The sequence below is a fragment of the Scylla paramamosain genome, chromosome 29, assembly GCF_035594125.1.
Source record: "Scylla paramamosain isolate STU-SP2022 chromosome 29, ASM3559412v1, whole genome shotgun sequence".
In the NCBI taxonomy this organism is placed as follows: Eukaryota; Metazoa; Arthropoda; class Malacostraca; order Decapoda; family Portunidae; genus Scylla; species Scylla paramamosain.
The window spans coordinates 3,850,371-3,874,486 of record NC_087179.1 but is presented as its reverse complement, the minus strand read 5'-3'; the positions used below and the strand labels follow the sequence as shown (position 1 = coordinate 3,874,486).

The 24,116-nt window shown below is 40.1% G+C and overlaps 1 protein-coding gene across 3 annotated transcripts in view; it reads right to left on the bottom strand.

Annotated features, from left to right (window-relative positions):
* Window positions 1–24,116, bottom strand: part of LOC135115183 (ankyrin-1-like) — a 123,579-nt gene that overhangs the window by 11,885 nt on the left and 87,578 nt on the right. For all 3 annotated transcript variants that reach the window (XM_064031686.1, XM_064031688.1, XM_064031687.1), the window contains 2 exons: window positions 18,058–18,348; window positions 3,351–3,758 (listed from right to left, as the gene is read on the bottom strand). In XM_064031686.1, coding sequence (XP_063887756.1) covers window positions 3,351–3,758; window positions 18,058–18,348 — 699 coding nt within the window. The remainder of the gene's footprint in view (window positions 1–3,350; window positions 3,759–18,057; window positions 18,349–24,116) is intronic.

Genomic DNA, 24,116 nt, shown 5'->3' with positions numbered 1-24,116 from the left:
TGAGTTAAATGAAAACATGTAGTAGATGTGCACAAGTAATGTAATGTAATGGTGCCATCAGTCTTCCAGCCAACAGGGTGTTCATGTCACCTACTCATCCTCCATTGCTACTGTGTCTCTTACTCAAAACTTCCTATCTTTGGTGGTGTTTAACTAAGTGATGAGCACTGGTGAGATGGCATCAGCACTCTCTGGAATGGTAAGGAGGTAATGGTAACTGTACAATGAAGACATGAAGTGAGGTATGCCAGGGGCTCTTGACCTTTTGCAAGCTGCTCCTCCTGCCCCCCCACCCCCCACCCCCCACACACACACACACAAAAAAGGTTCAGTGCAGTTGGGGGCCCCCTCCTCCTTGCACCACCCACTCAATCCCCTCCCCAACTATGCCACCATAGATGGAAAGATAGACAGAATCAGATAGATAGATAGATAGAATAGATCATATAGATAGAATAGATAGATAAATTGCTCTTGGCTATTATTGTATTGGCCCACACTATTATTACTGTTATTATTATCATTATAACTTTTTTTCCTCTCCTGTCCTGTGCTTACACCTCACTGGTTGAGAACCACTGAGGTAAGCAAGCAAAGGGAGGGTTGGCCAAAGGCAGTGTGCTCTCTTGTCTATTAAAGGGAATTCCTCCCCTACTCCATGAATAAAGAAAAAACACAATTTTTTCTAGGAAATAGTTATGAGATTAATTCAAAACACATCAATCTGGCAGAAAAAAAGGAGTTTGTCTTTGAAATATTGCCACATTTTTAAAGATGCACTGCCATGGCTTGCCTGTCTGTCCCTTGCCTTCCTATCTTCACCTCACACCACACCTCCCTCACCACGAGGGTCATGGACAGCACTTCAGTGCTACTCATCACTTGGTTAAACACCTGCAAATAAGTCATAAAATAAAGGTGACTTGTGGAAGGTCTCTTGGTGTCCTATATTGTACTACCATACCACATACCTCCTTTGTACTTCTCTCTCTGTTCTACCCGAGGATAGCACTGGACTGGATAGAGAAATGAGAGAGAGGGTTGTGAAAAGTAAGTGAGTCATAGGATCACTTGCACATCATGAAAAGGAACAATGTATCTATGGATGTAAAGAGAGGTTCAAGGAATAGTAGTCAACATTAATATATGGTTCAGACTTGGATATGTGGATTGAGACACAACAGTTGCCGGTAGGTGCAGTGAAAGAGTCTTCTGAGAGGGTTGTGTGAAGTGAGAGAATGAGAGCAATGGAAGTGTGTATGAGTGATGCAGTACAAGTGTCTGTGCAAATGTTGTAAATTGTGTAGTGGTAGAATGGGTAAAAAGGAACACATTGAGATGGTATGGCCATAGAGAAGATGAAGAGCTAATACCTTGTAAAGAAAGTGAATGTGAGTGAAGTTGATGCTAATAGCTATCTCAATTAACAGCAGGCTTGGGACACATTTTAAAATTAATGAATACATTTTCATCAACAACTTGGACTGGTTCTGTGACCAAGACACCTTGTATCTTGCTGAGGATGGAATGCACCTCTCACACCAAGGTGTTTGGATCTTGGTGGCAATGCTCCAGGTAGCTGGACTTCAGATTTCTATTTTTGTTAGTTAAGGGGGAGAAGGGGAATTGGAAAATTAGTTAAATCTAGAAGTGAAGCCAGCAAAGTAAAGGCAAGAGATGGCAAGAGATGGCAAGAGATGGCTTCTATTTTATTCAAAAGCAATCATGCACTTCATGCAGTAAAGCATGAAGTGCATGATTGCTTTTGAATAAAATAGACTTTAAGGAATAGGATGTGTAGAAAACTTTGATGTTGTTGCACTAACAGAAACATGGTTAAATATGGCAGGGAAAGTATTTGAAAAAGTAAGAATGCAACATTTTTATATAAGGAGTTGGAGGCTCTGCCACAGCCACTTCCTTGAGGGATGCCCTGAAAGGGTGAGGCATCACAAAAATAGATGGATAGAAGGATAGTGTGACAGGTTAGACTTGAGTGCTACTTTGTAACTACTTTATCCACACATCTTTTGGATCCTAGAATACAATGAACACATAACTTATGTAAAGATAATTACATAAATCTAGTAATAAATATATCTGAAGAAGACTGAGTTTTTGATCATTACTAAGTACACTCAGTTTGTGCAACCTGACCACCAGTCACTACAAATATAATAGAAAAGTGTCTGTTCCAGCTGCTATGTATGATATTGATCAGACTACACTGAATGATAATGAAATATAAAGAAATTAGAAAAGGGACAGAACAGAATGAGGAGAATGGCAATGAATTAACTAAGATATACAGTATTAGAAGCTGGATTACTGTGTCCTATTCCATGTCCAGGTCTCTGATCCACACTCAATGTTGGTGACAGAAAAACTATGCTTCAAATTTATCTTTACATCCATTGACACATTTCTCCAAATTTATCTTTACATCCATTGACACATTTCTCCATTTCATAACACATGCAAGTGATCCTGTGACCTGCCTGCTTGTACAACCCTCTCTCTTACTCCCCCATCCATCTCACCATCTTTACATAACACTGTCTCGAGATATTTAATTTCATTGACTTCCTCCATTCTCTCTCCTCCTATAACTATCTCACACTTTCCTACAGCTGACATATTCACTTTATATGATATTCTAAAGTCACATATCTTTACTTCATTTCTCCTAATACATCAAATTACTTTTTTGCAGCACTCACCTCCAGTTTCTATCTCATACATATACTGTGACATACCATTCTCTGAAGTTCTCTTTCATTCTCTTCTAGTAAGACAGTAATCAGCAAATAGACATGTTACTACAGGATATCCCACTCCATTCTGTTTCAGCCTTACACCAACCTTTTTCGCTTTAGTTTTCATTTTCTTCATACAGCCATTCATGAATATTTTGAGCAACCATACAGACATTAAACATCTTTGTCTCACTCCTATTCTTATAGTTATACTCTCCAAGCTCTCCTCAGACTTTTACACAACCATTTACATCCCAATAAAAAGCTTTGATAACTTCCAATAACTGCCCTCCCACTCCACAGATTTCAAGTTCTAAAAAAAATCTCTCTCTCTCTCTCTCTCTCTCTCTCTCTCTCTCTCTCTCTCTCTCTCTCTCTCTCTCTCTCTCTCTCTCTCTCTCTCTCTCTCTTTTTTTTTTTACAGTTAATCATCAATTACAGTAATTTAGTTCATCTTTATTTTACCTGCATATAATTTTGAGCCAGTAATTCTGTTAAAGATTCTATCTGACTACTGAAAATACTTGAATGTTCAATGTTCATTAGGTATTACAGTATCTAATACTTAAAAAAATTATAAATGTAGTAACTAACTTTTTCCAGCTGCTGTTGTTGTTCTTGGGGTATCAAGTCTATTGGCAGGCAACCCTCTCTGTCAGGCACATACACACAGCCCCCCAGGTCCCTGACAAGCATGTCCACCATGCCCCAGTGTCCAGCCTTCAGTGCTGCATGGAGAGGACTGGTCGCCTGCAGCCCGCTGAAGAAGGGCCACGCACCAGCCTGCTGCAGGAAGGTTGCTGTTATTGGACAATTGGTGCGGGCAGCCTCTGTCATGAGGGAGGAAAGAAGAGTGTGATCTACAGTCTTGCTCCCAGGCCAGTGAGCTTTCCATGGAGTACTCCCCTCAATGCATGACACTATTAAGTCAATGCTTTCAACAACTTCAGGTCCACAATGTTTTAGCTGAGTCTTTTCTACTTGCAGACGGCGGGAGTAAGCCTGAAAGAAAAAAATAAATAAATAACAAAAGAATACAGGAACAGAGTCATAGCAAAAACCTTCTTGAATTGTATCACACCTATTGTAGAGAAAGTTAATAGTAAAAAGTAACAGCATAACAAAAGTGGTACAGTAGGATAGTCCTTGAGACAATCCCTTTCCACCAGGGAGCTGACAGAGATAAGAATGTGAATGAGTGTGTGGTGGTTTGTCTGGACCATCATGGGCGAGATTGCCAGTCTGTTATATAGATAGATAGATAGATGGATGCTCACAACATCTAAGCCTTCATTCATACTTTTGATGATGAATTACAGTTCTTTGAGGGATGAAGTAATAAGTGAAGGGATAACTAGAGCTTTCTTTTCATTACATGAGACTAAGATTGAGACCACTGCCTGGCCACTGCAGGAAGTCAGTATTGTGGTCAGTAAGCCACTTAGTGACTTCTTGGCCTTGTGACCTTGTGTACCATCATAAGGATGGTGCACTCATGAACAGAAAAAAAAACATCCATGTACTCGTACTCCTCAAGTATTGGTTAGCAATGAGCAGCACTAATTTTTAGGATAGGATACAGTGACCACCACCATTATAATTAATAAAACTTCCTCATATCTTGATGAAATCATTGTACCACCTTGTACTGACCACTAACACAGGATCATACATACAGGCCACAGTGTATGAGCTCCCTTGCACCTCTCCCTATCCAAACATTCCCTTCTTGCTAGTTCAATCACTTGGCCTCTACTAATACCCATTTTCTCACATGTACTCCTTCATCCTATCCTTCCATCTCTAAGTGGCTTTCCTCTCCTATTTTCTCCTTCAACTTTGCTCACATACACTTTCTTTGCAAGCTATTTGGTCTTCCTCCTCTCAATATGGCCACAGGATCTCGGTGTGTTTCTATTTATTCATTCCACCACTCCACAATTGAAAAGTTGCACACAGAAAAGGAGTCACTTGACTAAACTCAGTTTATTGCATGTAACACTATTTTGATCCTTCTTCTATCCAATGGCAGTGAATGTGACTCCCTTGCACTGTTAGATATAAGGTAGAAAGTCCCTACAAAAATGTGTTCCCTTACTCCTATTGCCTGTGGCCCAGGAGCATGAGCACAAGAGAAGGGAGTCAGATCCCCAGTTGCAGGGTAAGGTGGGAGTGACGGAGGTGACACTGAGCCATGCTGATCCAGCAGCCAATCAGTGGACAGCCTTGCACCACACGTATCTAGTAGCCAATCAGCTAGACAGCAAAGACTGGGGTGCTAGAAATACTCTAATATTAAACCATAATTTTGTCAGAAAATGGTTTAAAACATAGGCACTGAAAAAAAAACACACACACATATCACTGAATCATACTTGTTATAAGCTTCATTAAAAAAAAAAAAAAAATTAACAAGATAGCTTGAAAATAACTGAGTTACATGTGTTTTGCCAAACTCTGACACTGTTTTCTGACTTTTTTTTGTGGCGTGTGATTTCTTTTCTATGTGCAATCCTTAAATTTATATTAATTACATACACTCATTCATCTCTCTTACACACTTTCATTGCTCTTGTCACTCCACATACCATCTCAGATAACCAATTTCCACAGCACCACTCAACTGTTGTGTCCTATGCCATGTCTTGTTCTCTGATCCATAAATCAGTATTGGTAAAACATCCTTTCTTGAACCTCTTTTTACATCCATAAGACACGTTGTTCCACTTCATAAATACTGCACTGTTCCTGAGCACTTACACTCACTTTTATTCTCTTGCCTCCCAGGACCACCTCACATCTTCCTACAGCTGGCACATTCACTCTATGAGGTATGCTAAAGTCACACACCTCCAGGTATCTCCTTCCAAACACCATCACCTTATTTCACTCAGTATTCACCTTCACTTTTTGTCTTGCACACACTGTGAAACTGATCCAGCACTCAGTGAAGTTCTCCTTTACTCTACAGTAAGACAGAGTCATCAGGAAATAGACAAGCTACTACAGCCCATCCCACTCCTTTCTGTTTCAGCCTTGAACAAACACTTTCCACTGAATTTAGCTTTTGTCTCCCTCAAACAGCTATCAATAAAAATATTAATCATTTCACTATGACGCATTTTTTCCCACAATTATTGCAGCTTTTTAGATGCATTTTCATGTAGTTCCTCAGTTATGTAGTTTTGTAACCTAGCTATGACATTATTGACTTTCTAATGTCTTTTTTTTTTTTTTTTTTTTTTTTTTTTGTGTGTGTGTGTGTGTCCATGCAAATAACTTCCATGGTGCCCAGTTCATATATGACTCTCTTCAAGCCCTCCCTCCATCCTCACACACACACTTGCATCTTTGTAAAAATCCTTAATTCCTTCTAACACATATCCTCCTATACTATATATTTTAAGAAAATCAAAAAGGGCTTCCTTTTTATCTGGTCTTTAGTCTTTCCTAAATATTCCTCTGTTACCACTTGGAATGCAGAAATCTGATCCACATAACCTTTTCCTTTTCTGAAACCTCTCTGTTCCTTGCTGACATTCATTTCTGTCACTTGCAACCCTTTCCCAGTCAAGACCCTCCCTTCCTGGCAGAATAAGCAAACTTGTTCTCTTATAATTGTTACATTCATTCCTACAGTCTTCACCTTCATCCACTCATCTGGTACTTGCCCTTGGCTCCATGCCAGTTTACATATTAAAAGCATTCAATCTACTATCACTTCACCTCAGTGGTGGGCACTTCTGCTAATTAGTCCACAAATCCACAATAGCGGAAGTTCCATTTCACTTGTGGATTTGTGTTTTTTTTTTTTTTTTTATGTAGGAGGGAAACTGGCCAAGGGCAACAAAAATCCAATAAAAAAATATGCCCACTGAAATGCCAGTCCCATAAAAGGTTCAAAGCAGTGGTCAAAAATTGATGAATAAGTGTCTTGAAACCTCCCTCTTGAAGGAATTCAAGTCATAGGAGGGTGGAAATACAGAAGCAGGCAGGGAGTTCCAGAGTTTACCAGAGAAAGGGATGAATGATTGAGAATAATGGTTAACTCTTGTGTTAGAGAGATGGACAGAATAGGGGTGAGAGAAAGAAGAAAGTCTTGTGCAGCGAGGCCGCGGGAGGAGGGGAGGCATGCAGTTAGCAAGATCAGAAGAGCAGTTAGCATGAAAATAGCAGTAGAAGACAGCTAGATATGCAACATTACAGCGGTGAGAAAGAGGCTGAAGACAGTCAGTTAGAGGAGAGGAGTTGATGAGACGAAAAGCTTTTGATTCCACCCTGTCTAGAAGAGCAGTATGAGTAGAACCCCCCCAGACATGTGAAGCATACTCCATACATGGACGGATAAGGCCCTTGTACAGAGTTAGCAGCTGCGGGGGGGGAGAGAAAAACTGGTGGAGACGTCTCAGAACGCCTAACTTCATAGAAGCTGTTTTAGCCAGAGATGAGATGTGAAGTTTCCAGTTCAGATTATAAGTAAAGGATAGACCGAGGATGTTCAGTGTAGAAGAGGGGGACAGTTGAGTGTCATTGAAGAAGAGGGGATAATTGTCTGGAAGGTTGTGTCGAGTTGATAGATGGAGGAATTGAGTTTTTGAGGCATTGAACAATACCAAGTTTGCTCTGCCCCAATCAGAAATTTTAGAAAGATCAAGTCAAGAAAAGAAAAGTTTAGAAAGATCAAGTCAAGCGTTTGTTACAAACAGGTCGCTAATTTCCAGATTAGCATTTGTGGTATTACTTCCACTAACTATTGCTAACACATGGAGGAGCCAGCTCAATTCCCAGTGCACCTATCCCTGCTAAAGACTAGTTTACACCAGGCTAGTAGAGATTCAAGTCAAGTGTGCAAGTAACTTGTTACAAGTTACTTGCCCTGTGTAAACATCTACTTATCAAACAAATTTTGTCAAGTAAGAGGAATCTTGCCAGGCAAGCTCCCAGGCAAGGCAAGGCAAGTAACAAGCCAGCAGTTCTATTTTAAGGAAAGTTGCCCCTGATTTTGCCTGTTGTTAGTCCTAATGTACTATTAAGTCTAATGTACTATTGTCTATTATTATTATTATTAATTATAGGATGATTACTCGTGTTTTTAACATTTTTGTTTTATTTATCTTTTTAATGTCCAGACTCCAGTATTTTTAAATCTCCAACAGTACAATACAGTAAGTACAGTACACTTTACACTATACTGGCCTAGTGTGGCTGAAATTCAATACAAGCATGAGTTAAATTCTTAGACTCTTAAATGTTATTTCATGTATGTAAGGGACAGCCTTAATCTGATAGATTCTTCAAATACCAAAATAAAAACTGATTAACTTCAAAGCTTTTTAAAAGTTGTTGCTTTTCCACTTTTTACATAATAGCTTATTCACATAAACCTCTCAGGGATCTTATTATAAACATCATAATAAGTATTATGAAGAAGATAGATCATATGAATATGGAAATAGTTGTGACAAACTGATGAACTTTCTTTGGTCCTTCTCATTAAAAATAAGTTTAAAATAGGTGCTTATCAGATTATTACAAATCAATTAGTATGATTACAAATCATCCATACTTGAAGTAACAGTAGCATGTGTATGAGCAATGCTGGTCATGAAAATAGTTTTCTTTATACCCTAGGTCTTTAAAAAACAAAATTTGAAATTTTGAATGCCTAGCTACAGCATTACATCACAAATAGAGTGAAGAGAGATTTAAGAGCTACTGATAATATCATTTTTGCTTGCAGTTTACATTTGTGGTGTCAAGTTTTGTAGCAAAAGATTGCAAATATTGTGTAGCTACTTATCATAGTGGATTTGTGATTGCAATTTAAAATAAATCTCAAAATTAGCAATGCTAACTGTTAATGGTGTTAAAAAAGAGAGCACATCTGGATAGTGCTATCAGCAGCTTTGAATGGTTCCTGGGTGGTGTTGGTGACCTGGGCTGGCAAGATCAGCACCAAGCAGATTAGACCACAGGGGTGGTAGATGCAATACACTACCTAGCATACCACAATGACCCCCATGGGCAGTAAAATCCACAGCCAGTCCAGCCAGTCTCGCCAGTTGTATTCCATTGGAGGGGATTGTTTCATCAGCAGCTGCATGTGATCTTTATATTTGGGTACAGGCCAGGGATCAAGACCAAAACTGTTAGGAAGGCTGATATTTGTGGAATTCACAATAAATGAATGCTCGCAGGAAGAGAAAGCAACTGGTGTGGAGAAGGATAAGGCTGGATAACTAGCTTCCTTTATCTATGTAGAGAACATTCTTGATTTACTTTTATGAGTCCAGTGCCTTGTATTGTGTGTCCAGTTGTGGGAATAGAGGTGTTTTGACAATTCAAAGTAATGTCCAATAGAGTGCTAGTTGCATAATTCCAGCCAGATGATTGTTCATTGAAAACAAGTTTGAAAGATTTCACAATTAATGTGTTACATAAGTTACAGATGGAAACCTTGTGGAGAAAAATAGCTACTTTGCAACAGTCAGTGTTGCTAGAATATATGGGATATGTAGGAAGACATATCAATAAATCATCATAAATTTTACAAACATCAAAATCATCAACTAGAAAAAAACTTATTTCTTGCCTTGTTTATCAACAAATATTTCTTTGAAGGCTGATGCATTAAGAAAGCATCTGATTTAGAAATAGGAAATGGAAAAGAGGTCATCCTGAAGACATCAAAGGTGTCAACTGGAATCCCTCATAAAGGAATGAATAAGTAGAAGCTCAAGTCTCATAATGCAGTCTTGTGTATAACATGAACAGCAGTTCTGTGTAAACCTAAGAATTCAGGTTTTGGAGAAAACAACAGCTAGATGTATTGCCATCTTTTTCTAAGTCTCTCAGTAACATTGGTAGCAGTTTCCAGTTTCTCTAGTGTACAATGGACATTGGTTAATTCCTTAAGAGTGACATTGATAACTTGAGAATGAACACTGAGGATCTTTCTTTCTTCCTCAGTGAAAGTGTGTAATGAAAGCACATTCATGAATGAAATCAATCTGATCCTAAGTTGCAGTTCTAAAGAGGGTGTTTGCAAGAGACTCGATAACATTGAGTGCACCTCTTGCCTTCTTTCATTATTAGGATTATTAAGGTTATAGCCTACAATATGCCCTAAAAGATCATTCATGTTACCATGCAAATTATGAAATATTTTCTGAAAGGAGAAAATATCTTCATTTATTAAAATGGACATTAGGTCTTCATCTATTTTACTTAAATTAAAGATCATGTGTTGAGTCAAGTTTTTGGCTCTCATTATGGGTACATAAATGTTATCAGTTTCAATATAAAGGGCACCACATAAGCCTTTCCTTATACTTTCTTTCTTCTTTTTCTTTTCTTTCATACTTCTGTGGAAGGCATTGCTATATGTAAAAGTAGCAATGGGGAGCATGGTGTCCCAGATAATAACAATGTCTTGCACCAAGGTGTGCAAGATATTAATCGAAGTTCCATTAAACCTTTCAATGACTTCATTTGCTTGAGGGTGGTATGCTGTGGTTTTATATCCTGCTTCTCAAGTTGTGTAAAATATTATTTATGTTTGGTAATAACATATTTAAGAGCTTTTAAGTACACTAAAAGAGGCTTTTTTCATGCCAGCATCTGCTAAAATGTATGAAAAATCTTCAGGCAAGGCACTGATGAGTATCAAAACAAATATATCATTGTACACTTCCTTGCCTGCTGGTTTCATCATCTCTAATTTTTCTACAATGCCTGCAGTTCTTATGAAACACTCAGTAATAGTTTCTCTTGGCTGGCGAGTCACTGATAACTCACTCATCAAACTTGGGAGTGATCTATCCTCAGGATAAATAGCGGGAAAACTTCTTTTCACTTCATCCCAGTCCTGTTGGTGCTTTGTGGCACAGTGTGTTATTTGCATGTAAGCGCTATCTAAAATGTACTGTTTTGCCAATTCTATCCTGCATTCATCTGTCCAGTTTGTCCATGTCCTGTTCTCTATATCCTTTATCGAAGCATGAGCACTAGTTATACATTTCAAATTGGGTGCAGGCTGACTTCTTTCCTCTCCTCCACAAAAATAAGGCAACCCTATCACCTTTGTGAAGTTAATTTTAGCATTATCAGTTACAGCCTCAGCTATTTCTCCAGTATTGATGTAAGGTGGGATGGCTTGTGAAAAGGGAGAAGGGGGTGATTGCACCATTCTAGAAGCAATGTTGGGTATCTCAGGACTCAATTGACCATTAAGCAACGTTCTATGTTGATTGATTTTATCCACTAGATGTTTCATTCATAAACTTTGCAGTTCACAACAATGTAGATTAAGATGAATTACTTCAATGTTCAGCCTAAGCAATTGATTAAGCCAATGTCCAGTATTACATCCATTGCAGCTTAATCTCATGTCATATCATGTAAAATTCTTATCTTCACACAAAATTATAATTCCTACAGTTGATTAATCTTGCAATTCCATTCACATCCCACTGCTGCCATCAGTGTCAGGTACTCCCCACTATGTGATTGGGTTAAGTTCCTAAAAATGCAATCATATAGCAAGAAAGAATGGGAAAAATAGGGATGGATTACAAAGTCTGTATGTGTGTGCCCTAATGCCCCATAAAACCCATAAAAACCATGAAATATCGTACTGTTGCAACAATGGAGTGACATTGGTGGTGCCGTACCAGAGAGTGGTGAAGTTGGGTGTTGGCAGCACTGTAGTGAGCTGCTGAATGGTAGTGAAACTGGAGGCCACCGGTTGGCTAGAACTCCAGCCAATCACCCAAGAGCTGAGTCTATGCAGGGAGCTGCCATCACTGGAGAGGTCTAGTGCAACTGTTTCCCACCTACACAACACCTGTGCTGACGAGCTAAGAAGATGCCTGCAATACGCTCCCCCTTGTGCTACACTATGACACTCACCACTTGCCACTGCCACTACATGACTCTGTGCCCTGAAGCACTCTGTGAGGATTGTGTGCCCTGGCAGCCTAAGACAGTGGCTACTGGGAGCTAAGGTGTGTGCACGACACCTGTGTTGTTTGTGACAGCATGGACTGTGAGTGGAGACAGTGTGTGACACTGCCTGTGTGCTGTGACACTACCGTGTGCTGTGATGCTACTTGTGTGGTGAGACATACTACTCTGCAATACTAGATGCTATGCTGAGTGACGCTGTGTGGTGCGTGCCTTGCTTGTACTGCGATGTGTTAGTGTACCTTGTGCCCTGTAGTGCTGCTCTGTGCTGTAAATAAAGACTGGAGTGCCAGTGATACAGTGCCTCGCTACCCTTCCCCTTTTCAGTAGTCTGTAGAGTCCAGACTGAACATGCGGGCTTGCCTCGCCCCCATAAGCCAAACAAATCCGACAACAATGGTAGATGTGGATCCCTGTTGTGAGTGCTGACCGTCCCTTGTCTGCTGTTGTGGTAAGTAAGTACCTGAAGGTGCCTCAAGGCTAAGGGGGGACAGCATCACAAAAGTATGTAAATACAGTTACTGCCTAAAATAATAGCACACGTTACAAAAATAAAATAAACACAAGAATAAAGCAATAAAATAAAAGTAAATAAAAATCATTTTTTTATTTACCCTAACTGTAGTGTCAAGTCCATATGTCCCCTCTGAGGCTAGGACCCTTTTCCCTATTGTCCCCCTCTGAGGCTAAGGGACATTCAAGGCCTCTGTGTATAAAAAAAAAAAAAAAAAATGTGTGTTCATTCTTCATCCTCATCATCTGAGATGAGGAAGAGGTCCACTGTGGAAGAGGGGCTTGAATGGGGAGCAGAGGTTGATGGCCCACCAACAGCAGGGATGGGTGGGCTTGCAGTGCCAGAGATGGCTGGGCTAGCAGCAGAACTGGCTGGGCTGGTGGCAGAGGGGGCTGGGCAGGCTTGGACAGCAACAGGGGTATCTGGGCTGGAAGCAGGGATGGCTGTGCTGGCTTGGATGGTGACAGGGTGTCTGGGTCAGCAGCAGGGATGAATGGGCTGGTGGATGGTTTGAAGTAGCTGGAGATGGTGAGCTGTCTTGCCTGCCTTCTTTTTTTATCATAAATTTCCTAATACACCTTGAGCAGCACCCATTCACCATCTGTTCTTTGACATCCATCCAAGACTTGTTGATGTCTTAATGTTGTACTTGGGCCAGAACTGCTTTATTGTTGGCCTGCCTTCACCAATGACTGCAGTTATGAGTTGCTTCATTGTGCAGCACTGGTAGCATATTTTGAAGGTGGTGATAACACCCTGATCCAAGGGTTGATTGAGTGCAATTGCATTGGGAGGAAGAAGCATGATTGAATATTGTCAGCACAGTCTTCCATGCTCTGGGGATGGCTCAGCAGGAAGTGAATGGGCAAGTTCTTGGTAGCTGTGTAGTCATGTAGCATGGGTGACAAATAATTGGTGACATAACTCTGGTTGAGTAACGTCATCATTCATCCCTTCTTGTTGGCCTTCCAACAATCTTCCTTAATAGGGCCCTTCAGTGCAAGGGGGGTTCTCCAAATGGTAAATGAGCATCGGTTTCAGCTTCAGATCCCCTGCTACATTACCCCCAAACAGCAGTGTGAGATGATCCCTGGAAGCCTTGAATCCTGGAGCTGTCTTCTATTCCTTAGCAATGAAGGTCCCGGAAGACATTTTCTTCCAGTACAGGCCTGTCTCATCAAAATTTATTACCTGCCTGGAAGAATAGCCACCCTCCTCTATAGCCTTTTCAGGGCTGGTTTGGAGGCCTTGGCAGCTGACACATTAGAGCTTCCTGCCTCACCAGTCATTTTCATGTTATGTAGAGCTCCTCTAGTCTTAAATCTATCAAACCAACCCTTACTTGCTGTAAACACTGTCCCCTCCTTCATCTCATATCCTCACTTCTCAAGATCCTCTCAAATAGACAGGGCCTTCATACATACAAGGGACATTGGGACTAGCATATGATGTCACATCTGGTTATCTACCCAGAGCTCGAGAAGATGTTTCATTTCATCCATTATAGGGTCATGGTGACAGGCGGTCATCTTTGCCATGAGTGTAGTGCAAGCTTCATCTGCTTTTCTGATGCTGGCAGCATTCTTGAGGATGGTGGAGATAGATGACTGAGCCAAACCAAGCAAGTGTGCAATTGCATTCACCCCTTCCCCTCCAGCATGCCACCTCAGAATTGCCAATTTTGTTTCAAGATTGATGCTTCTCCTTGCTCTCTTGGGCTAGAGCAATCAGTGAGCCATCAGGGCATTTGGAAGCCATGGTTGATGGTATAAAGTCACTGATGTATATCACTGGTAAATCCTGGACACTTCCAAACACAACACAAAGAGAGAGAGAGAGAGAGAGAGAGAGAGAGAGAGAGAGAGAGAGAGAGAGAGAGAGAGAGAGAGAGAGAGAGAGAGAGAGAGAGAGAGAGAGAGAGAGAGAGAGAGAGAGAGAGAGAGAGAGAGAGAGAGAGAGAGAGAGAGAGAGAGAGAGAGAGAGAGAGAGAGAGAGAGAGAGAGAGAGAGAGAGAGAGAGAGAGAGAGAGAGAGAGAGAGAGAACACACACACACACACATACTTTGTGCTTCACCCACCTAGGCTACCCACCAGCTCATTCAGCAAGCTTGGTTCAACAACCTGTTACCACTATAGATGATATTATACATTTGGTATTTATCATATTATATGCCTCATTCATAACATACCAATAAATCAAATGATTAACAGGTAATACATTAATTTACGTGGATGATAGTAGTTGCTTGACTGACAGTCCGAGTGGTGTGGCTTGAACCAACATTTGTGTTCAAATTGGAGGACCACTGTAAAATTGGAAGACAAAATTTGTTTGCCATTTCTGATCGAATTGGGAGTTGTTCAAATTGAAGGATGTTCAAATCACGAGATATGACTGTACTGGGATGAGCTTGTCCATGTCGCCTCAGGCTCCTCTCAGGTCTGGAACATCTGCAACCTCTCTGCTTCTGCTCTCTGCTCTCTCTGCCTGCTGTCTCAATCTGCTGTCTGACTTCTACCTCAGTTACATGACATGATATACCCTAGTTTGTTATATTTTTCCCTTAAAAAGCTATCTCTATGGTAAGGTTGAAAGTCCTATACATTTCACATAATTCACATGCAGTAATACACTTCATACACATGACCCACCCATAGGCATGGCAATGTATGTCTTTGTGGAGTTTGGGTATATAGCACAGTAAGAAGCTGGAGATAGTTAAGACAACAGTAAGTTCCTACAGTACACCTCTCTGTTCCCTCATTTACAGTGTCCCCTCAGCACTGTGCCTGCCTTCACCCTGTTTATATCTGAGTCAGCCAACTTCTACATCTCTGTCTGGGTCTCCTGAGCCATGATCACAGTTTTATAACCTTCTTCCTTGTGGGTCAGTTCTGTGTGGGCCTTCCCATCATTTCACATCAAATACCCTAAACAAAACAGCTGCTCTGGTACTAGGCTTTCTACTTTTCTCTATTCTTTCTTTCTTCACATTTTTCTATTTCCCTCAATTCATCTGTCTTCTTTTCCTGTTTCTTCTGTGTTCTTTAACTTTCTAAGGTTACCACAATAACGGAAGTTCAAATTCATTAGCGATGCCCAACTCTGCTCTTCCTCCATAGTTTAACATTTGTGCAGTTGTTCCATCAATGCCTACAGCTTGGTCATATTTTAAACTAGCTATCTCTTTCTCTACCTCCTCCCTACCAATGCTTCTCTACATAACTGGATGTTCTCTACCTGCTTCCATACCTGTTAGATATTTCTGCTTCTCCTATGGTCTTCTTACTTTTTAGGCTGAGATAGTAGAACTTGGTTAGCAAATCCAGAAACAGTTACACTGAATTTTAAACATTTAGGGGATCCAGCGCATGAAAGAAACTGTTGATTCAATCTGTAACTGGATGTAATTTTTGTCTCAATGGAAGTAGCTAAAACAAGTATGCCATTTCCACTAAAAAGGTAACTTTTCTTATCTTTATAATTTTACAATTATATTCAGAGTAAAGGCATGGACAACCAATCCTTCTGTTCCTCCCTCTCCTCCACCCTCTGACTACTTCATGCCACCTATTAAAATTCTTCGCAATGATGTTTTCCATGCCCTCGCTGGCCTAAACCCTTGGAAGGCTTATGGACCTGATGGGGTCCCTCCTATTGTTCTCCGAAACTGTGCCTCCATGCTTGCACCTTGCCTATTCAAACTCTTTCAGCTCTGTCTGTCAACATCTATCTTTCCTTCTTGCTGGAAGTTTGCCTACATTCAACCTGTTCTTAAAAAGGGTGACTGTTCTAATCCCTCAAACTGCCATCCTATTGCTTTAATTTCCTGCCTATCTAAAGTTTTTGAATCTATCCTCAACGGGAAGATTCTTAAACATCTATCACTTCACAACCTTCTATCTGATCGCCAGTATGGGTTCTGTCAAGGTCGCTCTTCTGGTGATCTTCAGGCTTTCCTTACTGAGTCTTGGTCATCCTCTTTTAGAGATTTTGGTGAAACTTTTGCTGTTGCCTTGAACATATCAAAAGCTTTTGATAGAGTCTGGCACAAAGCTTTGATTTCCAAACTACCCTCCTATGGCTTCTATCCTTCTCTATAACTTCATCTCAAGTTTCCTTTCTGACCATTCTATTGCTGTTGTGGTAGATGGTCACTGTTCTTCTCCTGAATCTATTAACAATGGTGTTTCTCAGGGTTCTGTCCTGTCACCCACTCTCTTCTTATTATTCATTAATGATCTTCTAAACCAAACTTCTTGTCCTATCCACTCCTACGCTGATGATACCACCCTGCACTTTTCCACGTCTTTTCATAGACGTCCAACCCTTCAGGAAGTAAATATTTCACACAGGGAAGCCACAGAACGCTTGACTTCTGATCTTTCTAAAATTTCTGATTGGAGCAGAGCAAACTTGGTATTGTTCAATGCCTCAAAAACTCAATTCCTCCATCTATCAACTCGACACAACCTTCCAGACAACTATCTCCTCTTCTTCAGTGACACTCAACTGTCCCCCTCTTCTACACTGAACATCCTAAGTCTGTCCTTTACTTATAATCTGAACTGGAAACTTCACATCTCACCTCTAGTTAAAACAGCTTCTACGAAGTTAGGTGTTCTGAGATGTCTCTGCCAGTTTTTCTCACCCCCCCCCTCAGCTGCTAACTCTGTACAAGGGCCTTATCCATCCATGTATGGAGTATGCTTCACATGTCTGGGGGGGTTCCACTCATACTGCTCTTCTAGACAGGGTGGAATCAAAAGCTTTTCGTCTCATCAACTCCTCTCCTTTAACTGACTGTCTTCAGCCTCTCTCTCACCGCCGCAATGTTGCATCTCTAGCTGTCTTCTACCACTATTTTCATGCTAACTGCTCTTCTGATCTTGCTAACTGCATGCCTCCCCTCCTCCCGCGGCCTCGCTGCACAAGGCTTTCTTCTTTCTCTCACCCCTATTCTGTCCACCTGTCTAACGCAAGAGTTAACCAGTATTCTCAATCATTCATCCCTTTCTCTGGTAAACTCTGGAACTCCCTGCCTGCTTCTGTATTTCCACCTTCCTATGACTTGAATTCCTTCAAGAGGGAGGTTTCAAGACACTTATTCATCAATTTTTGACTACTGGTTTGACCCTTTTATGGGACTGGCATCTCAATGGGCATTTTTTTTATTGGATTTTTGTTGCCCTTGGCTAGTGTCCTTCCTACATGAAAAAAAATAAATAAATTATTCATATCAGTCACATTCCACTTCTCAGATTAAGTGAGTCTTAAAGTGGTTTGTGTGGCTAACATCTTATGATCTAATGATGAGGTATTCAAGGGGCAAAACACAGGACTGCAGTGACCAATGAGGCTCTCCAAGGTAGAATGTGGCACCACTATACATCAGGGAAGTGGTATTGCAAAGGCTAAACCTCCCAACTTTCAACCAGACCCAGAACCAGAGCCAGAACCATCAGCCCCCTTCTTAGCATCATGTCATAGCCTATGCACTAATTATTATCATCAACCCCACACAGACAAAGCACCACACACACACACACACACACACACACACACACACACATCATTCACTCTCTTAGCTCTGTCAGCCTCTGGTGGAAAGGGATAGTCTTGTGGATAACAATATGTAAAGTTCAATAGCTTGTCAGTGCACTTAACACTGATGACTGATAATGTCTACAGGGAGTGTTTCTATGCCAAAAAGTTCCAAGACCTACATGAAGTTTATACTCCTACAGTGAAGGTTGAGGAAAGCTTTCTTCTTGCAATGTACTCAGTAGAAACTGATATCTGACTACCAACAACATATTTACCCTGGTTAAGACACTGAGGATGCCTGGTGTGACATCAGGACTGCGCCATGCTTGCTGCAGCAGGTTGAGGCCATTCAGAGTGGAAGTAAGTGCTGCTCCTCTTGCCAGCAGGAGATTGACAATTTTGCGGCGATCAAGAGAAATGGCCAGCTGGAGTGCAGTGAGGGACAAGGATCCGGTGGGCTCAATGGGACACCCAGCGTGTAGCAGCTGAGACACCTTCATCACATCATCCTTCTCACTGATGGCCAGGAGCAGAGAACCATACAGCTCCTCAGCAGACAACTCTTCCTAGCAAAATACAAGTTTAAATAAGATGAAAGAGCTCTAAATGTTAAGATCATTGTGCTTCAAAGACCCTGATAATGGAGTTCTTTCTAGTATAATTTCCATTAGATACAAAAAATTTCATAAACAATGAAAGAAAAATTGCATCATTACCCAATATTTTTCCAAATATGCACAAGTGAATAAAATTTCGGGAGAAAGAGATGGCAGGAAAATTAACGTAATGTGCAAATAGAAAGGACTTGTAAACCTAAATATACTATCCTTGCAAAAAGCACCACTAGTTTATTTGATTTATTCATTGCCAAATATGAATAAATGATTGTGAAACTGGGATGTGTGATGTCTCTGTAGTTGTCTAATATATATTTTATGGTCTGGCTGGTAATATGTCAGATTCCTAACTGTCTCAGTGTCCTGTCAAGATTTGATATCTAGCAACAAATTCTCAAGGGTAATGAATCCTTATTCTTAAAAGCTAAATCTTATAAATATGTGCAAAAGGTGCATTACTTAATAGATAAATCTAGTAACAGGAGTCTAAGGTTGATATGTAAGTAGATTAAGAATATTAGATTAGGAATTGTTTGTATGTTTAAGTTGTATATTCATAGTTTGTTTTCTTTTTTTATGCTTCCAGTGAAAACTGAATGATAACAGGAATCCGAATGATTTATGAGAGATTTAATATTTTTATACTTTTGTATATTGTCACGATAGGATTCCATACCATATATTGTAAGTTTTGTTACTGATAGCTTCTAGAATATCTAGAAGGTGAAGCTGAGGTGTTCAAGACAAGATATAGTCATTTACTGTTTTCAGTCAATAAATACCAAGTGCCTCTATGCTTATCCATCCTCCTTAAGACTGACATGTCAATGAGAGTGGGATATGGTGTTACTACCCTGATTACTACATGATATACGTATTACAGATATGTAATACGTAGTGGTGCTGTGGAGTGGTACTCGTAGATGCTGGTAGCCCACAAATACAACAAAATCTGGTGATGAGTAGACGTCCCACTAAGGACAGCCCCAGCCAAGGGCAAACACGATGCCCCTGGACATGGAGCAGCTCCCAGCCTTTTCTTTGGTAGAGGACCCAGCATCAGTAACTACCCTATGGAAGAAGTGGAAGACACGGTTCCAGTTCTACCTGGATGCTAGACCAGGGCGAGTATTACTCTTGCATGTGGCAGGTTCAGAGGTGCAAGAAATATACAGCACACTACCACCACCACTGACAAGCTATGAGGAGGTACAAACAGCTCTAGAAAAACACTTCACCCCTAAGACCAATATAAGGTCTGAACGTGTATTGTTTAGACAGATAAAGCAAGAGGGACATGAAACAACAGATGGCTTTGTCACCAGATTCAGAAAGTTAGCAGAAAACTGTGAATTCCATGACACTGAGGATGTTATTTTAGACCAGCTGATTGAAAAATATTTTTCTAGTCAGTTAAGGAGAAAGGCACTTCAGGAGACAGACTTAAATCTAGAGAAAATGTTACAGTTAGCTAGAGCAATGGAAGCATCAGACAGACAAGCGAAAGTAACTGAAGGTAACAATCATTCTAATCAGCCAGCTAAACCTACAATAAATCAAATAAAAAAGAATGCAAGACCTAGAGTAGATGGAAAGAACCCTGTTCCAACCTATCCTAAAAATAAACCAAGTCATCCTACACAAGAAGGTAACAAACAAACTGTAGGAAATAGGAAATGTTTCAGGTGCGGTTACACAAATCATACACTGTGGCAGAAAGATAAATGTCCAGCTGCTTCCAAGGAATGTTCAGCCAGCAAAAAGTTAGGACATTTTGCTAGTATGTGTAAGACTAAGAAAAGGGTATATACCACTGCAGAGCCCACTGAGTCAAATGTAAAGCAACCTAGTGAGTCTCACAATAGCAAGGGTGACACTGATTTACAATTTGCTTTCAGAGTTAACTCAGTAGGAAATTCTCAAAAAAAAGGATTATGCTTAACCTCACACTAAATGGCAAACCTGTGAACATGCAGCTTGACACAGCAGCTGATGTTACACTAGTATCTGAGATTCTCGCTAAGTCTATTCCAAATGTAAGAATCATACCCTCTAAAGTTCAGCTCCAAGACTATAGTGGCAATGATATAAAAGTTGTTGGTGCTATGGATGTAAATGTGTGTTATGGACAGAAAGAATACAAGAATCTGCCAGTTATAGTAGTGGAAGGACAAAAAAGGAGCTTTTTTTGGTTTAAGGGGGTAGTGCTTGAAAAAATTGTGAAAATTGATGATTTTTGGCATTTTGAGGTTCTTACTGGAAAATTACCATCCACCATTTGGCAACACTATATGTGAGTTTTATGGCTCTGTGTCTACTATGAGTTTGCTTTTTTGCTTATTATGTACACCTATGTCAAAATCACAAAAAAACTCGCTCATGGATGTATAGCACTCAAGGTTTCCTTATATTTTGGTGTTTTTTTTTTTTTTTTCATGAAAACCACTATGCTATATCTGGCAACACACTAGCCCAAGGTGGACAGAACTTGCTGGGAATGTTGCCTGTCCTGAGTGTTACGAGTGCTTGACATGCAAATTCTTGAAGCGTCAAGTTGATGACAGTGTAGTGGTTCAGTATAAGAAATGTAGTTATGTGGTTTTGAACATAAATAAGAAAGTAAAAGTGCATTTGTGTTGTGTCAACAATGATTGTGTATGCAGTGATATTGTTGGGTGGAAATACATTGGTTTTGATAAAGGGTGTGCCATGTTGAGTCTCAATCACATAACGCCAAATGTATACTCTCGATACACACAACTTCTATGTTCGCAGGCATGCCAGAATGTTTCTTGACTCCTAGAACAAGGTAGAAAAGCAATTTTTATCTACTACAAGGATGTACTAGGGAAAACACCTGATAATGATGGAATTCAGGATGTTCCTGTCATGTACGATGGCACATGGCTTAAAAGAGGGTTTATGTCACAGTTCAGTGTTGGAGCGGTGACTGAGATGGAAACTGGATTGATTGTTGACTTTGAAGTAATGAGTAAGTATTGCAGGAAGTGTGCAATCCAGAATAGTAAGGAGAAGAAGCTTATCCTAAGTCAAGATCTTGAAGCAAGAAAGAGGAAACATTCACCTGACTGCAACATCAACCACAAAGGGTCTTCAAGTTCAACGGAGGTTGTGGCTGCCACTCGTCTTTGGGAGAGATCACTGTCTAACAATATAAGATGCATGAGTCTTGTATCTGGTGGTGACAGTGCCACTTACAAAAGCATCACTGACCTAAATGAGGGGGTGGGCCCTTACAGTGAGGAGCATCAAGTAAAAAAAAAAGAGGAGTGTGTGAACCACGTTGCTAAGAGACTTGGCACTGCTTTACGAAATCTGAAGGAAACAACTGCAGTGCAAGAAGAGGGAAGGAAGAGAAGGAAGCTGAGTTTGGGAGGACGATCAAAGCTCACCAACACTGTCATCACCAAACTGTCATATTATTTTGGCATCAGTGTAAGGCATCAGGCAAATACCACTCCTGAACAGATGCGCAATGATATAATGTCTTCTCTGCATCATTGCACATCTACAGATGACGAGCCAAAACATCATCTCTGCCCAACATCAGAAGATTCATGGTGCTTCTATGAGAAGGCAAAGGCAAAAGGACAGACACCACCAAGTCACTCCACCATGAAAATCAATTTCACCCTCAAACCTCATCTGTTTGAGCTTGTGAAGGGAGTGTATGACAGGCTTACAACAATGAAATGATGCTGAGATGCATTAGAGGCAAAACTCAAATCCTGAATGAATCCCTTCATCAAAGAATTTGGATGTATTGCCCCAAAAATAAACGAGCGACCAAACCTATGGTGGAATTTGCTGTGGCACAGGCAGTGTCAAACTTCAATGCTGGGTATGTAGAGAGTAATATCTACAGAAACCTTGGCATACCTGTCACAGAAAGAACAATGTAATACCTTCATAAAGCTGATGACAAAATGAAGAAACCCATCAAGAGGAAAGTATGCAATAGATAGCTACAGAAGGAATTAGCCTATGCAGGCAGTCACTAGGTGCACACGGCGCAGAATGTCACCAAACTCCAGACGCTGTTTTCTCAAAACACAGGTATGTACGCTCTAGCTAACATATCTTTCTTATTTACTGATGGATTTTCATGTCTTTTTTTTTTTTTTTTTTGCAATCTGTTCCTGGATAAATTGTCTACATCTGTGATTGAACACTTTTTTGAAAAATCAACAAAACAAATTAATAAAAATAATTTTTGTTATGAATAAAAAAGTTTGTTTTCTTTTTAGCATAATAATACGTTTAAAGAAGATTTCTTCAAAAGTAGTCTTTCACAGAGTTAAAACAACACTTCTTCTACTTAGAGAACTAAAATAAAAATTTCTAAGTTGAGTTGTTTATAAGTTATGTTGCAATTAGTGAGACCATATATTTTATAGCTTTTTCTTTTTTTTTCTTTTTTCAGATATCTGGCTGTAACTCCTCATAAAGACATCTCTTAACAGCACACACATTCAATAGAAAAAAAAAATCATTTGGCTAAAATGAGTTTTACTGATTCACCCCAAATTCTGAGCACTACCCACTTAAATTGGCTTCAACATATCCATTGGATTGGTCAAATATATGTAGTGTAAAATCAAGGTTGGTGGAGGAGGATTTAACTTGTGTACTTGAACAGAGTAAAGAAGTGTTCCAAGATGGGGTAGGAACTGTTACAAATGCATGTGCTAGTTTACAACTACAACCAAATGCCAAACCAAAATTTCATTCCACTAGACAGATTCCCTTGCCATTAAAACCATTGGTAGAGCAAGAGATTCAGAGACTTGTTGATAATGGATCTTGGGAGAAAGTCACTTACTCAGATTGGTGCACCCCCATTGTCCCAGTAGTGAAAAATGATGGAGGCATTAGACTTTGCAGGGATTATAAAGTTAAATTTAATCCTCAGTTGCAAGTAGCACAACATCCTCTTCCAAAACCTGATAATATGTTTGCTGCCCTTGGAGGTTGTAAAATATTTTCAAAACTTGACCTAAGACAGACCCTCCAACAGCTAAAAATGGATGAATCTTCCCAAGAAATATGTACTCTTAGCACACACCTAGGTTTATACCAACCTAAAAGATTACCTTATGGTGTAGCCAGTAGTCCAGCACTTTGGCAACAGACAATGGACAAGTTGTTCATAGGCAAGCCAGGTACATTCTGTTTTGTCGATGACATTCTAGTAGCTGGGCAAGATCAAGCTTAACACTTGCAACGACTTAAAGTAGTCCTTGAAACTTTGTGAAAGACTGGATTGAGGATCTGTAAAGACAAATGTCAATTCGCCATACCCTCAGTAGAATACTTGGGATTTAGGATGGACAGACATGGCATTCATAAGACCCTAGGAAAAATAAGAGCTATTAGAGATGCAAAAACACTGGAGAACATCAATGAATTACAATAATTTCTTTGGTTAGTTACTTTCTACAACAGATTCATAGCAGACTTAGCAACCATAGCTCACCCCCTATATAATCTTCTGAAATGAGACACAGAATGGAACTGGACAGATGAATGCACTAATGCAGTTAACCACATAAAGGATGAGATTACTTCATCTAGATTTCTCACCCATTATCAACCAAATTTGCCTGTAAAACTTGTATGTGATGCATCGTCTCATGGCTTAGGAACAGTAATTGCCCATGTAATGCCAGATAAGTCACAAAGATCTATTGCATTTG